Source organism: Calidris pugnax, unplaced genomic scaffold (genome assembly GCF_001431845.1).
Source record: "Calidris pugnax isolate Ruff unplaced genomic scaffold, ASM143184v1 scaffold13, whole genome shotgun sequence".
NCBI lineage: Eukaryota > Metazoa > Chordata > Aves > Charadriiformes > Scolopacidae > Calidris > Calidris pugnax.
This window is the reverse complement of record NW_015090810.1, coordinates 22,660,694-22,676,455: the sequence shown is the minus strand read 5'-3', so window position 1 is coordinate 22,676,455 and position 15,762 is coordinate 22,660,694. Positions and strand designations below refer to the sequence as shown.

The following is a 15,762-nucleotide window of genomic DNA, read 5'->3' as shown; positions in this document are numbered from 1 at the left end:
ATATTATTTTTTTTTAAAAAAAAAGCATGTAATCACTCTCCACAGAAAGTTCTGGTCATGCCACATGAACATGCCACATGTTTTTAAGTGAAAATATAAATAATGTATAATTTCTAGAACCTGAAGAACCAGTTAGGGACTTTAGGCCATATATCCTGTTAATCTGTAGTTTAATGTGTGAAAAAACCCGAATTCCTCAGACTCTGCTGCCATCACGTGGCCATCTACCATCTCCCATTAACACGAAAACACACCTATCCTGTTAACTGTTGCATTGTATTTCCACTGCTTTATTTACCAGATTCATTATCCATAACACAATCCAATTTCTTCCTCAGTTTTCAGACATGTCATGAATAATTGCCATTGATTTTTCTCCTAGTTTCTGCAGATTAAAATATTTTTTAATGCCAGACAAGGAGCACGCAGCAAATTGTTTTGGTGGGTTTTTACTGTGCTGCTGGCATCCTCGACGAAACTGTTAATTAGAACACATGTATTAACCCACAGCGTCCGCGCTGCTCTTTCTTTCCCTAAGGAAAGGAGTTCTATCAGCTACTTCTTTTCTAGGAAGGAAAAACAGCTGAGCAAAGAACAGATTATAAATATGTCAATTCATTTTCCTGATGTGAAAGAAAACTAATCCCACGGAGATCTGCTAAAAAGAAGGAATTTTTTCTGGATCTGGCTAAAAATCCTCAACATGTTGAAAAAAACATTTTAGGATAAAGAAGATTATATTTCCCTAGCAGGAGCATCCTGGAATCTTCTCCCTCTGTTAAGGTTTTAAATTTTACTAGGCTGAACTATTTTGTGTGGAGATGAAACAACATACCTGTGAAGTTATGCTTGAGGTTTAAGTATTCAAAGACAAAATTAATTTAAGTAAAAATTCTGTAACAATCTAGGGCATGCACACTATTTGTACATCTGTACAAATTGTCCTACTTCAGCATACCTCAGAGGATTAAAGAATGTATACTCACCTGATATTTCCAAATGTTTAGCCACATATTAATGTTTTATTCATAGATGACTTTTAAATTAGATGATTCATTGGAAGGAGGGTTTGTTTCTTCCTGGTATTAAATTTCCTGATTGTAAAGATTGTAAAGAAACTACTTACTTGAAATTCTCAGATGTAGTCAGAACTACCTAGTTCGTATTTTTAGACTGATAGCAAAATAAACTGTCTGCATAGGTCATCAAGATATTTTAAGAATGTTCCTAATTTATGTGCATGGTAATTTTTGTTGCGATCAATGGGACTAATCCTGCGTTTACAGTCAAGTACAGGTATTTCTTGTATTACAAAGGCACTCAATACACACTCAGTAATGCCTGAAAGATGACTTAAGCACTGAATAATACCTATGTCTAATTTTAATAATCTGTAGTAATCTGTTACTACTAATGAAGTAGTAAAAACTTTTAATAACTCAAGCAGAATCTAAACATTGTCTGTTTTGTCATAAGAAAACAGCCCCAGGCACAAGATTATGTAATCCTGAATTCTAAGAAGATTTCCAGTACACTCTGATAAGACTGGTTGAAATCTTTAGAAATTTTCAAAATTAACAAAAAGAATCTGTTGCTAAACTAGGGTATATGCTTAAAAATGTAAACATTTTTAATATACATCTCATTTAAGATTATGTCTAATGCTTACAAATATTTTTCACTATTAACGTGCTAAAGAAAATCTAAAAAATTACCTAAACAAAAGAGATTAATTGGACATATTTCTTACTCCACTGAATTCAGCTGGAGCCATGCTGTTGATGTAAGTAGAACAGGAATTTACCAAACGTATATGGAAGTTGTTGGGTGGTGGGCTGAAGCATTCTAAAATGCTTTGGGTTTGTGTTTGAAATACAACATGCAAATTTTTTATTCACTTTTAAATGTTTATAAAGGAAATAACAATGAAAATGTTTCTTGTTAAACTACAATAAAGATTTCTGGGAGGCAGGAGGAAGTTTAACCTAGATTCAACATACTTCTCTACTGTACTGTTATGAAAATTCTTCAAGTTCTGTAGCAGCTTCTGATAACATTTTAAATGAAAAAATTAATTTAAGAGAAGTGTCCTCAATGTATTTGCTTGCTTTCAATTTAGTTTATACTTCACTCTCTCATACTCTCTTCTTTCAGCATGCTGTGGATTGTTATCTTTGGTTTCTGAACAAAACAACCAATTTTAAGGTAATTCACATCTGAGAATTATACTCAGCTATATATCACAGAGTCCTAACCTATTTTTTTAACTCTTCTGTGGCCATTTTAAATGACAGAAAACAAAGTTTCATCACCATCATTTAACATGATGATGAGTCAAATTGGTCTGATGCTCTACGAACCACGATTCTGTTTGCCAGCTGTATTCAAATGCAGGGAATTGGTTTCTTGTAGACTAAATCCTGCAAGAGTCATTCCACGGGAGACAAATACTGGGCAGTCTTTGTGTCACAGCAGCCGTTGAAGGCATCTTCAACCACCTAAACAGAGAGGGAAACAATACTAAATGATGTGGTTGTGTTTGTGATCAGGATACCTGCTACATGCACTGAACTGAAATGCTCACATTTTAATTGAAGGAAACATAGTTAAAGAAAGATAAATCAAATGATACAAAATGTTCCTTTTGAATCCTATGTTCCTTCCAACTTCACCAGTGGAAAGGGCTGAGAAATACTTCATGAGGGAGTGAAGAGAAAAAGCATGGAAGAGAAAGATGTGGATGCCTGGAAATATGGAGATAGCATTATCTGTGATGGAGATGCTATTATGAGTAGCAAAGCTCAAGAAAGGGACAAACAGAAGCAGCTATTCCCGATGCCACAATCATTGATTTTTTCATGAGCACCAAGAGTACAGCATAACACAGCCTGGCCTTTTCCTCTGAAATTTGAAAAGCCTCCAGCACAGAACATTTACGTTAACTTCATTAACTCCCTACTTCATTCACACTTTAAGGAAAGAAAAATCTGTAATATTCATGAAGAAGGCTTGAGAAATGCTGACTTGAATTTTCCAAATGCACTTTTCTTCTCCCATTCCCCTGCCAATAATAAATATTAAGAATAGTGAGTGCCCTCTTCCCTGTGTTGATGGAAAACTTCTCAGATGGTTTATACGTGGATTTGGAGCTTTTTAAGTATTCCTGAGATAGGTCAGGGAATACTTAAACAAAGATACTTTTCCCATTTTCTTAGATAAATGCTGAAGTTAAACAAATGTTAAAAGAATATAAACAAACAGAACCTTGAATTTAAAACTCTGAGGTTAAAAGTCACTCTGCCCCTCCTCAGAGATGCTGCAGCGCCTATCGAAATTAATTCTGGGACCAGCCTGCAACTATCCCCTAGAAAGTCAGTCCCCCTCAAACCCAAAATAATCACAGAACCACCTCCCCTAACAAAAAATCAAAATAAAGACAACATAGCACTAGCGTAGCCTCCTAGTGAAAAAATGTAAATCAAGCTGTGACTAACCAATTGCTTCTGTGAATTATTACCTATTGCTTAAGCAAAATAAATTGGGAGACAATACGAAAGAACAATCCTGTGCCCTTTCGTTTCTGCCTAATCTATAATCCATTAGAGCTGTGTTGATGCAATCACTTTATGAAGCACTTAGAGCACAGAGAGCGTAGTGCAAATAGCAAGTCTCTCTGGGAATGTTGGACTGTCTTCCTCTGAAAAAAAAATGCGGTAAGAGTTCAAAACACCATAGTGACCACCTTGTTTTCTTCCCACACACACAATCTGCAATCACTAAATCGCTTGGAAGTGGTTGTAATATGAGCAGAATACAGCCTTTGCTTTTTCAGCTCTGCAAAATGTGTTGTAGGCTAAAGGATAACCTTTTAAAGACTGTAAAAAAAACCCTCCACTGGAACTGGAGGATCTGATGGGGATTGCTTAAAATAGAAGGAGGTTATTATTTGCTATTGACAGTGTAGCAACATGCTTACACAGAAACAGAAAACCCTCAGCCCTTCTCAGTACATGTAATTTGTTTCAGTTTGTCTATGGCATGTTATATATGCCTGACATCACTAATATTCCTCTGAGTAATGAATGCACAGCAGCGGTCAAAGACCAGACCAACCTCAACCTTTGTGTCTGGATCTTGTTTCGTGGATTCAGTCTCCCTGGATTGTTGATCGAGTCATTAAACTGCTGGTTTTCTACGCCTCAGAAGGGTTTCTCTAACCATCAATGGCCAAACCTTGCGCTTTTCGGTCAAATGTGTGTATATGCATTTATAAGCCTTCTAGCACCATGGACACACGCTGTGTCCTCTTCTTTCTCAGCCACTTGAGATTTTTCTTTAGTTTTTTGGCTGGTTCAAGGACTCGTCACCTTAATGGGGATAGGACTTGAAGGTAGGCGAACAGCCTGCTGCAAGCAGCAACCTGCTTCCTTCTTCATAATTAGCAGTTTCCTTGGCATCCTAAAGACTAGTCCTCAGTTCACCCAAATTAGTGTCTCTGAAGGTTCCTAAGTTCATGTTATTGATGAAGCCCACGTGTTTTCAGAACTAAACTATCTACTCCAGCTGCTCACACTGGAGCGTTTCTTCACGATAAATCCTTTTATCTGGGGTGTACAACACATAGCCAGCAAGTCAGCACCCAGGCCTGGCTATGGCAGTTCTCTGTAAGCAGAAGCAGAGGAAGTGTGGTGTTGATGACTATAGGTTTTCCACCCACTCAGTTTCCTTTTTCTGTAACAGCTGCGGGGGAAAGAAACAAACCCCCGACCCTTCCTAGCCTCTGCTTACCAATTCCCACACTTTTTTCAATGGTTGCAGTAGCTCTGCCCCCGTGTCTCTGGAAGCTTTGGACAGCTGACTGGATAGGAAGAACAGGTATTTTTAAATTTCTTCAGAACTTTGCAATGCACTCTTATTAATTTATCTTTCTTAATATAGTATCAATTAATTACTTTGCATACTTTTATCATTCTGATTCTTTAATTAAAAGTTCTTAAAATTATACAAACTGCTTTTCCTCGAGCAGAAAAAGGTGTTAAGTAGAAGATTTCTGCTTGTCAGACTGAATGGTAAAGCATGCTTGACGTTTCCAAATCCCAAACTAGCAATGCAATCAGAAAAACACCATTTAATTGCAAAGTCTTTAGATGTTACAATGGGTTTTCAGATAGTTGTCAAAGCAGGACTGGAATCCACTGTTGCTGCAGCAAAGCAGAATGTTTGATCACACAGTACGAACATGTACATGTACAGTAGCACTTCTCTCTACAGCAAGGAGAGCTAAAGTCCTTTTCAGTATATTTTTAAGTTAAGCTGTGGCCCAATATTCAAGAGCTTGGCACCATAGTTAACAAGAAATAGTTGGGACTAGATGCTTTATGTCAGAGCAGAACCTCTCTGTTAAGATCCGTTTGAGTAAGGAATAGCAACTGAAATAGGCCACATCTCATTTGCTGCTCTTATACTCTTTTTTATTTTTATTTTTTTTCAGTTATGGTTCCAAATTCAGAGATAGCAAGAAAACACAGATAAGGTAAGAAGTGAAGAGAGGAAAGTCTGTCTTCTCTTGCCAGGTCATGGAGCTGAAGCATTTCTGTGTCCTGTGGTGCATCTCAAAGAGCAGATGCTCAGCTCCAGGACCTCTGTGTTATCAGCTGCGCTCCCAGGACTTTGGCAAGGAAAAAGACAGCGTCTTTTTCTGAAGCTGAAGGGGGAAGCATTTGAGTTAGCAAACACGTGAGGGCCTCCACACAACACCAATCCATGCCGCTGAAAAGAGAGTGGGCAGGATCCCTCCTGGGAGTTAGGGAATACATATACTCCTCTCTGATCTTCGCTACCGCCTCGTAGCAGCGGCGAGAAACGGAAAAAGCAGTTGCGTGCTTCAGCATCACTTAAAATATTGAGACAGATATTACTGATCGAGCAGTGCTGCAATCTTGGGAGCCCTGGTGTCCCCTCTTCCTCCTGTACGACACAGGACGGGTGTCCTGCGCCGGTGTGACTGAGTTCCCACTCGCCCGCATCGGCTGCCCCTCACGGCTGTGGACGGGCCCCTCTCCTCCCTGACCCCGCAACGCCCTGCCTGAGGGAAAGCGCAGGGGTGAGGGGACAACGAAGGCGCCCCGGGAAGGTACCTGCCGTCAGGCTGCCCCCACGCCGCCCAGGGCCGCGTCCCGCCGCTTCTCTCGGGATTTTTTCCTCCCCTGCAGGCGAGGCTGTGGCCACCGCGGCCCGGCCCTGCTCGGCGGCCCGCTTGCGGGAAGGAAGCCGGCCGGCCCGCCCGCAGCCCGCCTCCCCGCTCCGAGCCGTCCCCGCAGGCCTCGGCGGCCGGGGCGGTGCGGGTGATGCCGCCGGCGGCGCTGTAGCGCGGAGCGGTCCGCGGGCAGCGGCTCCTCCTTCTTCCCCTCCTTCTCCTCCTCCTCCTCCTCCTCCTCCTCCCTGCGCGCCGGGGTGGGCTCGGCCGCGGCAGCCGGGGTGTCGTACCCTGCCCGGTGTGTGCCATGGACTGGCAGGGGCTGACCAGGGAGCTCTCCCTTTACCTGGAGAACCAGGTCCGCGTGGGGCTCTTCGGCTCCGGCGTGGGCTTGTCGCTGGTGCTGGGCTTCGGCGTCGCCTACGCCTGCTACTACCTCAGCAGCATCGCCAAGGTGAGCGGGAGGGCGGCGGGGACGGGAGGGCTCCGCAGGTGTCCCGCCATGGCGGCCGGGGGGTTGGGGGGGCGATCGTCCCGCGAAGGTCACCTCCACACACACACCCCCTCCCCTGAGGGGAGGCACCTGAAATGGCCGGGAGTTGGGGGAGCAGGGCGCCGCGCCCGCCTCGTCCTCACACCCCTCTTCCCGTCCCTCCTCCGGAGGTGCCGCTCTGGGGACCCGCCTGGCCGGGACCCCGCTCTCCCCCCCCAGCACAGGCCCCTCTCCGCCGCCGTGCCGGGCCGCGCAGCCCTCCCCCGGACCCATCATGCCAGGGCCGTCGGGCCGCAGATAAAGCCCCGAGGCGTTTCCTCCGCGGGGGCCCGCCGGTCGCCCCCGGGGTCGTGCCCGGCCTGGGAGGGGAAGGGGCTCCGACCTCGGGCATCCCCGAAATGCCGGGGTAGCGGCGGGGGGAGAGCTCGCCTGGGGGGCGATGGGAGGTCAGAAGCCCTCCCTCCACAGCAAAACCCCGACCTTTTTGGTTCACCTCGGGGGATAAAATAGTTTGCCGCCCTTGTGACTGGCTTGGGTACCATCGTAATTACCTCCGGAGCTACTTATCGCAGTGTTTCTGGGGGCTGGGATGCTCTTGTGCATCTCCTCATCAGCAGTGGTTTCGCAGGTAAATTAGGCATTTGCAAATGACTTGGATACCGTGAGCCTGATCAGATCTAAAGTGGCCCCGTGGTGAGAGTGCCCGGTTGAATGCTTAATCGACTGCAAATACGCATATCAAAAGATTGAGGGCTGTTGAAGACATGCGTGTTGCCACAGTCCTTCACAGATCCGCTGGGAACACAGCCTTCCTCCTCAGCGACAGGAGGGTACTTGATTTTGGTCAGAGGAGAAAATCCAAGGGTCAGGAGGCTTGGCGCTGGCGCTGTGTATGTGTAACCATCTTCTTCAAAGCATCTATTATTGACCCATTAATGCTTGAGGGCTGGAGAGGCCCTCAAAAGAGAAGTTTAAGAGACGTGGTTGCTAAAACATGAGATGTTTGGTATGCAGGGATTTCCAGGTTAATTCGTATACAAATAGAAGCTGTAAGAAAAATCTCTGTATGCAGAGCGTTATTAGAGATGAGTAACCAATGCAGTTGTGTACTGTGGTATGAGATGGGAGGAGGAGTGTCCTACCAGGTTAAAATAGGTACTGCAGGTGCACAGTCCAAGTACATGGATTAAGCATCATTTCTGTGCAGTGCAGGAAAATTGATTCAGTAAAATCTTTCCCCCCTACTGTGAGACAGTGTGGGCTTGATTCTTCAGTGAAAGGTGCAATGCTGCTAAAAGTAGAGCGAGAACAGAATATTATTAGAAATAGGTAAGGAATCCATAATCTTTAGTGGATTTTAGTTTTTAGTGGGCATTTTGTTTGGTTTTGTATTAATTATCTCTTTACCATGAAAGGAAAAAGCATTGCAAATTATTATATGGAAGAAAACAGTTTACTGGGAAAAGACTTAAACAAGCTTTTATTTATTTGTTTGTTTGTTTATTTGTTAGTTGGTTTTATATGAATGCTCATGCCTGACTGTAATCTCTCTCCCTAGAAACCCCAGCTGGTGGCCAGCAATGACCGTTTCTGCCGCTTTCTCGAGGAATATTGCCCTGTTGTGACAGAAACTTACTATCCCACGATTTGGTGCTGGGAAGGTCGAGTGCAGACACTCCTGCGTCCCTTTATCACCTCTAGACCCCAAGTACAGTACAGGAAGTAAGTGCTTTTCTTCTGGAAAGTGATTGATTCGGTAGCCAGCAGCTACCTTACTCTGACTGTGTCACAGCTACTGTCATTGCTCGAGCCTGTGTCCATGTTTTTGCTTTATGCCCGCCTTTACAACTCTGTCCTAGGCTTGGAAACATTTCTATCCTGGATTCAGCATACAGTAGGTTTAAAAGGTCAAGATTCCCAAATGGTCCTATTTTAGCTCAGAAAGTTTTGGAGCATTGAAATACTGGTGACAATATAGGAACTGATGTGGTTATATGTTCACAGGATCATATAATGGTTGAGGTCAGAAAGGAGGATCTCTGGAGGTCACCTTGTCCAACTCCTCTGCTCAAACAGGGCCGCCTAGAGCCAGTTGCCCCAGACTGTGTCCAAACAGCTTTTGAATATCCCTAAGGATGGTGACTCCACAACCTCCCTGGACAGCCTGTGTCAGTGCTTGGTCACTGGGGAGCTCAGAGCTAGACACACCACTCCAGCTGTGGCATCACCAGTGATGAGTAGAGGGGAAGGATCACCTCCTTCAGCCTGCTGGCAGTGCTCCTCCTAATGCAGCCCAGGAGGCTGTTGGCCTTCTTTCCTGGGAGGGTGCATTGTTGGTTTGTGTTGAACATGGTGTCAACCAGGACCCCCACATCCTTTTCTGCCAAGCTGCTTTCCAGCTGGTCAGCCCCCAACCTGTACTGGCACATGGGGCTTGTCCTCCCCGGGTGCAGGACTGCACCTTCCCCTTGTTGAACTTCATGAAGTTCCTATCAACCCATTTCTCCAGCCTGTTGAGTCCCTCTGGATGGCAGCACACCCAGCTGGTGCATCAAATATTCTGCTGTTTGAATGCCATCATTTTGCAAAGGTCACAGAATCACTGTATCTGTCCATTGAAACAACAAGTTCTACCTTAACCATAACATGGCCACATTCAACCTTGTTTCAATAATATAAAACTTCTGGGATTTTCAGAGTAACTTTTACCTGCGGGGTTTGCGTTGTGTTCTTTGATGCCTAAATTCTAAGCGGGAAAAAAACTTATATTTATTGTTTGTCCTCAGCTGATCTCTCTCACACAGAAATGAGACTTAGTCTGGCAAATGAGGCATTTGGCACAAGACCTAAGGAGAAGTACTTTTATGCGCCGGAACCTGGATGCAGCACAAGTTGTTTCAGCTCTGTTTGCATGGTAGAATAGATTTAGCACTTTAGCAGCTTCCCTTAGTTTTAGTAACTAGGAAACATTTCAGTGGTATGGCCATGTCCACTTTTTCTAGCCTTTCTTGTATACTCTCTATTTCAAGGTTTGTGAGGGAAGAAACATAGTTCCATGGGGCAATGCTTATTTTGCACCATTTGAGATTGTGTTGGCAGTACACACCAGCATTGCATCTACTTCTCATTACTGAAAAAGGGCAAAACTGAGCTAATGAGTCCAACAAGGCTGACGAGCTTTAAAATCTGGAGTAGGTGCTATCAAGACTTTCAAATGAAAAATCAAATGCAAGGTAGGCTTTAATTTTGGTAGTTCCTATACCAACTCTCTCGTACAATGTCTTCATTGCCAGAGAAAATGGAAGATGCTCTATGTTTCTAAAAAAGACTGAAACCTTTTCATTGTTTAATGCATGCTTAGCTTCTTGGGATATCATCACATTTGCTGCATTCTTAAGATATGTGGTTTTAGAGTGCATTCTAGCAAAGTTTGTGGAAATACAGGGTGAAAGATACAGTGCTGTATGTCCGTGTTCTGTGTGTTTACACCATAACAAAGTGCCCTCCATTATACCTGCTGCTCCTTTGGATGGAGAGAAAAAAAATGTGATAGATGTTTAACACGTTGCCCAGTGTGCTATCGAAAGATTCTCAGATGATCCGAAGGAAAACTGCAGTACACAAGCTTATATAAAATAGAAAGCAATGCAAAAAAATCCCATTAGGTATGAGTCCATCAGCAGCAATTCACAAAAGGCCAGCTCTTCATTTACCATTAACAGGAATTGCTCTGCAAACTGTGCTAACTCATGTCAGCTGGAGGCATGGCTCTTTCTGAGTGGTAAACATGTGAACATAGCTAGTTAGGTGGCACTTTGAGTACTAAAACATAATTAGAAATGCAGAATTCATACCTGGTAATTTGTACCCTGTAAGCACTCTTAATAGTATGCCTGTATTTTTCAATCTAATCAGTGTTGTCTTGAAATGTGCCTTTCAGTGAGCTCATTAAAACAGCAGATGGAGGACAGATTTCGTTGGATTGGTTTGATAATAATGACAGCTTATATTATCCGGACGCCAGCACAAGACCCACTGTCCTGTTATTGCCTGGCCTGACAGGAACCAGCAAGGAATCCTACATTCTTCACATGATCCATCAAAGCGAAACGCTGGGATATAGGTGCTGTTGCATTTCGTTGCTAGTATTTCTCTTCTTCTAATAAGATCAAATATAAGTATGTGCATGCGTAAGATGCCTTCCTAAGGCACATGAGATCTAAAGACATTAGTTTATGTAAGAAAGTATTATTAGTAATAATAATAATAGTAGAATTATGTAACGGGCTGTACATTCGGAAGGGCAGCTTTAGTATCTACAGACGTGCCCCAGAGATTGCAGTGAGAGCAAGCTAAGTCTGCATAGGCCTTTGCAGCTGCTGCTTAAATTATTATATCAGTTATTTGTTTTACCTTTACACTTTCTAGAGAAGGGGTTTGTATTCAGCTCCAGGAAGACTTGTGTGGATGGGCTGCTGGCAGCAGGCCTCAGAAGAGGTCAGCTTCTGAATGCCAAAATTGCTCGATTCAGCAGCCTCAAATTTGTGAGTGCAGAAGGCACTACTCCTGGTGAAGGAAGAGGTTTGTCACCTCTTAATTGTCACTGCTTAATTTAGTTTTATTATTAAGGCTTCTAGTCAGAGTTGGGTAAAATAAGTTGATTAGTCGATGAGTAGATTCCTTTATGTAATCATCCTGCTGCTTCTGTGCTTTAAAATAAGTTGTCATTGTTCCAGGATCTGTATTTGGAATATTACATTTTGTCTTTGCAGATTGGCTTCTGGTACTGACTATAATAAGTTCTTCAAATATGTATATATGAGCTTTTACCTACATGTCTGGCTATCTCTACTCTGTTTGGAGGTTTGGGTAACTGCTTTACTAAATTATGAAAGTAAAGTAGCACTTTAACTGTTCAAAGTACTTTAAATAAACACTTTAAAACTTACCAGTAAAAAAAATATCAGAGGAGGAAAGCCCTCAAATTAACAATTTCTTACTATTAATTTTTTAAATATTTCTGAAAGCAATATCTGCATTTGGTCACCTAAGAAAAGAAGGTATAGCATTAAAAAGGAGAGCTTTAGGACAGATTTCAACAGCATGCTGTAATTTTGTTCTTAAACAGCAACACTTGAGAGAGACTGAAGTAAGTAATTTTTCATTCCTTTAACCCATCTAAAATATGTATATTTTATTTAACAAAGTTATCACAGTGAGATGGTAGAAGAGTAATAGAAAAGTAAGATCCTTAAATCAAGATAGTACTTCTAGAAAATTCAGTGACTCCCACTAATATAGAGAGAACAGAAACTTGTGCTATACCAGACCAAAAAAAATTCCCACTCCCAAGACCCTACTCAAACCTTAGATGCAGCTGTCATTATAATTTTGATTTGGCTTATTTTTACAGGCTATTTAATAAAATGATGTAGGTTTGGAGGATGTCTACACACGGATCTCTGGCGTTCTCTGTCAGAGCACTGCTTTAGGCTCAGCCCTGCAGGGGCAGAGCTTATTGCTCATATTTGGGCAGCTGAGAGTGCAGGCAGAACAAAATGCATGCACCGTCTTCAGGTAACCCCTGTGGGTATCATCCTGCAACCTGACCTCGACTGGCAAATCACAGAGCTCATCCAGAGACCCACTGACTTCAGTGAACTCCATTTCGGTATAAAGGATGCTCCACACAGTTCAGACTTCAGGATCTGTAGGACTGTAAATATTTATGTGCCGAACTTATTCATAGAACTGGCTCGTTTTTCTTCATGCGTTTTAATTTTTGTCGTGTTTTTAGGTTATCCTTTTTAGTTGAATGAAGCAACATGTATAATTGAATTTCCTTTCTCAATTTTTAGATGCGTGGTTTTTAATAATCGTGGAATTGCTGGTGAGGATCTTTTGGTAAGGATGTCTTTTAAGATAAATATCTTGTGTATAAGCAGTATATGTGGGAACATTCATCTCTCTTTGTACAGCTGGATTTAAATGAGAGAAACTCACAGAATATGTTGAAAATGCAGAGAAGAGAATCTTACACAACAATCATGTGCCAATATTCATCTTTTATTTTAAAACTCAAAGAGGCCAACTGGTCAACACACAATTTTTGTGAACATTTCATTTTAGGAAATAATTTAAATTGTTAATCTTTGTAACATTTAAATGAACAATTCTTATACTTTTCTTTCTGAAAATACTACAGTATCTAAAATGCACACATCCAAGAAATTCTGTTCAATCAATGCAATTTCCTCCCATTGTTTTAACATACAAATCCAAATACAAGCAATTGTAATTACTTTCCCAGTTGTCAATATGAGTTTAAAATAGGTTTTGATATGGTTGAGTTTAAAACAGATTTTGATATTGTTAAAAGGTTGATCCACATTATGTGTTACTGAATTAATGAACCAGATTTATATGGATAGCCATATCCTAAAAGTTAAATGTGTGTTTTTCTTAGCAATTATGACAGAAGCTCAGCTGCAAAAGACATTTTTTGTCTCCGGGACAGACATATCATGTTTACTTAGAAATAACTGGCAATTCCCCAAATGACAAAGTCTTGAAGCTAAACATTTTCTGCAGCTAGGGACAAGGCATGATGAAATATTGCTGAATAAGCTTTGTTTCTTCATATGCATTTTGTTGACAGTTCTGCAGCTGGAATGAATGTGCATAATACTTGGTATTGTTTTGCATTTTATAATCCCCTGGTTTCAAACTTTAAAAAGCTCAGAATGCTTTCCCATAATCAGATAAAGCACTTCAATGCAAATATTGCCATGTTAAGAGTAGTTCTCTGCATACTTTCGGAGATGGATCTACAAAGCAGTTTTGTGACACACAAAGTCCTTATTGATGAATTTCTGAATCGTTAAGAAAAAAGATCTCTTGTTTGGATGCATTGTGTGTATTTTACTGTAATCGGATTTACAACTTTAAGCTTTATAAGATCTTACTGTGAAGCAAACCAGCTGAAATTATCACATTTTCTGCAAAGGGGTTTCTACATTTTAATATAAAATCCCTAGTTAATGAGTTTTAAGCATAGTTGAGCACCACAGTAGAAATTAGTCATGCAAGTAGTTATTTTCCTAGTCTCTTTAAAGATAGGTTCAAATTACACCAAATAATAGCTATTAAAAAAATCAGTTTTTAAATGCTGTTCTCATTTGTTATTGAACAAATAACAAATTCGTTATTGAAAGTCACTGTGAATTATTGCTATGGAATAATCAAATATTAGATTTACCACAGTCAATGTGAACTAAAATGGTGTTTTAAAATATCTTCATACAATGACAGATGTAAAAGTGTCAGGAATTAACTAACATTAAAATGCACCATATCTCTCTAGTTTTATAAACTTTTAATCAAATACACCTTCACTTAGAATACATTAGACCCTAGTTACCAAAAATAATTTCTTTTTCCTTGTAAACTTGACAATTTAATTAAAATAAAACACCTTCACGCTGTTTATCATTAATAGGGTATAAAACAGTGAAGAGTGATTCATGTGGATGAGAACTGAAAATGCAATATAAATGGAAATTAAAAGTCTTCAGTTTTAATTATCCAGATTTAGCTTTTCATTCCCTTTTTTTCAATATTGTTGTTAAGTGTTTTTAAAGTAATTAGTTTCATCTAATTGAACTTGTAAAAATTGCCCACAAACATCCAGGCTGCTCAACTGAAAGCAGTTTTAAAAAAAAAAAAAGCACCTTAAAATACATTGTTGCTTCAGGCACCAAATAAGTTCAATTAACTCATAAGTAAGTATTTTTATATTTAGTTTTAATGTTCATACTGGGGTTTGGCAGGTCAGCCACTACCTATAGTTAAGTCAAGGTCACTAACACATTAATAGCAACTCTATAGTTGAAAACTCTCTTCTGCTGCGGATGAAATCTAGAGAACATCGTTATAAAAAAAAAAAGCCCCTAATTTTACTGTGATTGTACCTAAAAGGACTTACCTCCCTTATACTGCTTCAGATAGCCCCCCAGGCTGTGACCTGTAGCAGTTGCCTGTGCAGGTGAGGCTGAAAAGCTGTGCTTATTCTGTGAAAGCAGGGAGGGGGTTACCCAAATCTCAGTGATGCTGATGGAAGTCCTTCCAAGTCTTAATTCAAGATTTGAAGAGATGCTGATGGTAGATAGGGAAGGGATAATGTATGTATTTAATTTCTTTAGTTAACAGAATATTTTAGTACATCAGGTAAATGGCACTGGTGAACTTATTTATTTGCTGTGTGTAGAATCAAAATATTGGCTACTTTTCAAATGCTAGCTGACAGAACTTGAAATCTAGTATTTTCTTTTGCATTTGAATGTGGGTAGAGATAGTAAAATTGTCATTATAACTTTATTTTCTGTAAATTGCAGCCTTTATGATGTTTCCATTTCCTCAGGGTATTTTAAAAATATCAATGCCTATCTAGTTCTATCTAGTTTAGCTCGTTGCTCTGTGTTCAGATTTTGTCCAGTGACCTGGAGGTTGCAGATGCTGAAGACATTTGTCACCTGTTTTATTTTGTAATGATACCAAGTATAACTCCCTCCTCCACCTCCTCTTGAAACACTCCGGGTTTATATTTGCCATTTAGCGCAGTTTCACGAGAAATGCTAAATTTATCTTGTTACATAAATGATCCACTGTTCGGTTTGCTTTGTCCTTAAAGGATAATACAAAAGCTTAGGATGGCATTTTTTCCCCCTGCCTCCTTTACAGACACCAAGGACTTACTGTGCCGCTAACACGGAGGATTTGGAGGCCGTTATTCATCACGTCCACAGCCTGCACCCCTCCGCTCCCTTCATGGCAGCCGGCGTTTCTATGGGAGGGTAAGGTGTTCCGTAGCACAAGTCTCAGCTTAAAACCATCATGAGATAAGACTGTTGAAGCCTGATGGTAAAAATGGTTACTCTGCAATACTTGCATTACTTGCTGAACCGCAATTAACTTGGCTCTGTCTCCAACGGTCAATATTCAGGAGACTTTTAGAAATTTTGTGTCTTTGAGGCCTTCAGCTCTGCGTCAGGGAAAGTTGAAATTGGCCAACGTT

At 41.1% G+C, this 15,762-nt stretch overlaps 2 protein-coding genes across 3 annotated transcripts in view; one reads left to right on the top strand and one right to left on the bottom strand.

The window, feature by feature from the left end:
- Positions 1 to 687: 687 nt before the first annotated feature.
- On the bottom strand, positions 688 to 6,505 carry LOC106885935 (serine/arginine repetitive matrix protein 3-like). Its single transcript, XM_014938457.1, has 2 exons — positions 6,138 to 6,505; positions 688 to 2,498 (listed from the first exon to the last, which is right to left on the bottom strand). Exons 1-2 carry the CDS (start codon positions 6,503 to 6,505, stop codon positions 2,414 to 2,416), a joined length of 453 nt encoding a protein of 150 aa, XP_014793943.1. The 3' UTR covers positions 688 to 2,413.
- ABHD3 (abhydrolase domain containing 3) overlaps positions 6,419 to 15,762 on the top strand; it is a 26,420-nt gene continuing 17,076 nt past the window's right edge. For both annotated transcript variants that reach the window (XM_014938621.1, XM_014938619.1), the window contains exons 1-5: positions 6,419 to 6,650; positions 8,248 to 8,411; positions 10,630 to 10,812; positions 12,548 to 12,593; positions 15,429 to 15,541. In XM_014938621.1, the coding sequence (XP_014794107.1) occupies positions 6,504 to 6,650; positions 8,248 to 8,411; positions 10,630 to 10,812; positions 12,548 to 12,593; positions 15,429 to 15,541 (653 nt within the window). In that variant the 5' untranslated portion in view covers positions 6,419 to 6,503. The remainder of the gene's footprint in view (positions 6,651 to 8,247; positions 8,412 to 10,629; positions 10,813 to 12,547; positions 12,594 to 15,428; positions 15,542 to 15,762) is intronic.

Coding starts and splice junctions, on each gene's coding strand:
- LOC106885935 (XM_014938457.1), bottom strand. CDS start 6,505: ATGGCACACACCGGGCAGGGTACGACACCCCGGCTGCCGCGGCCGAGC. Junction 2,499..6,137: donor TGGGGGCAGCCTGACGGCAG/GTACCTTCCCGG, acceptor CTCTCTGTTTAG/GTGGTTGAAGATGCCTTCAA.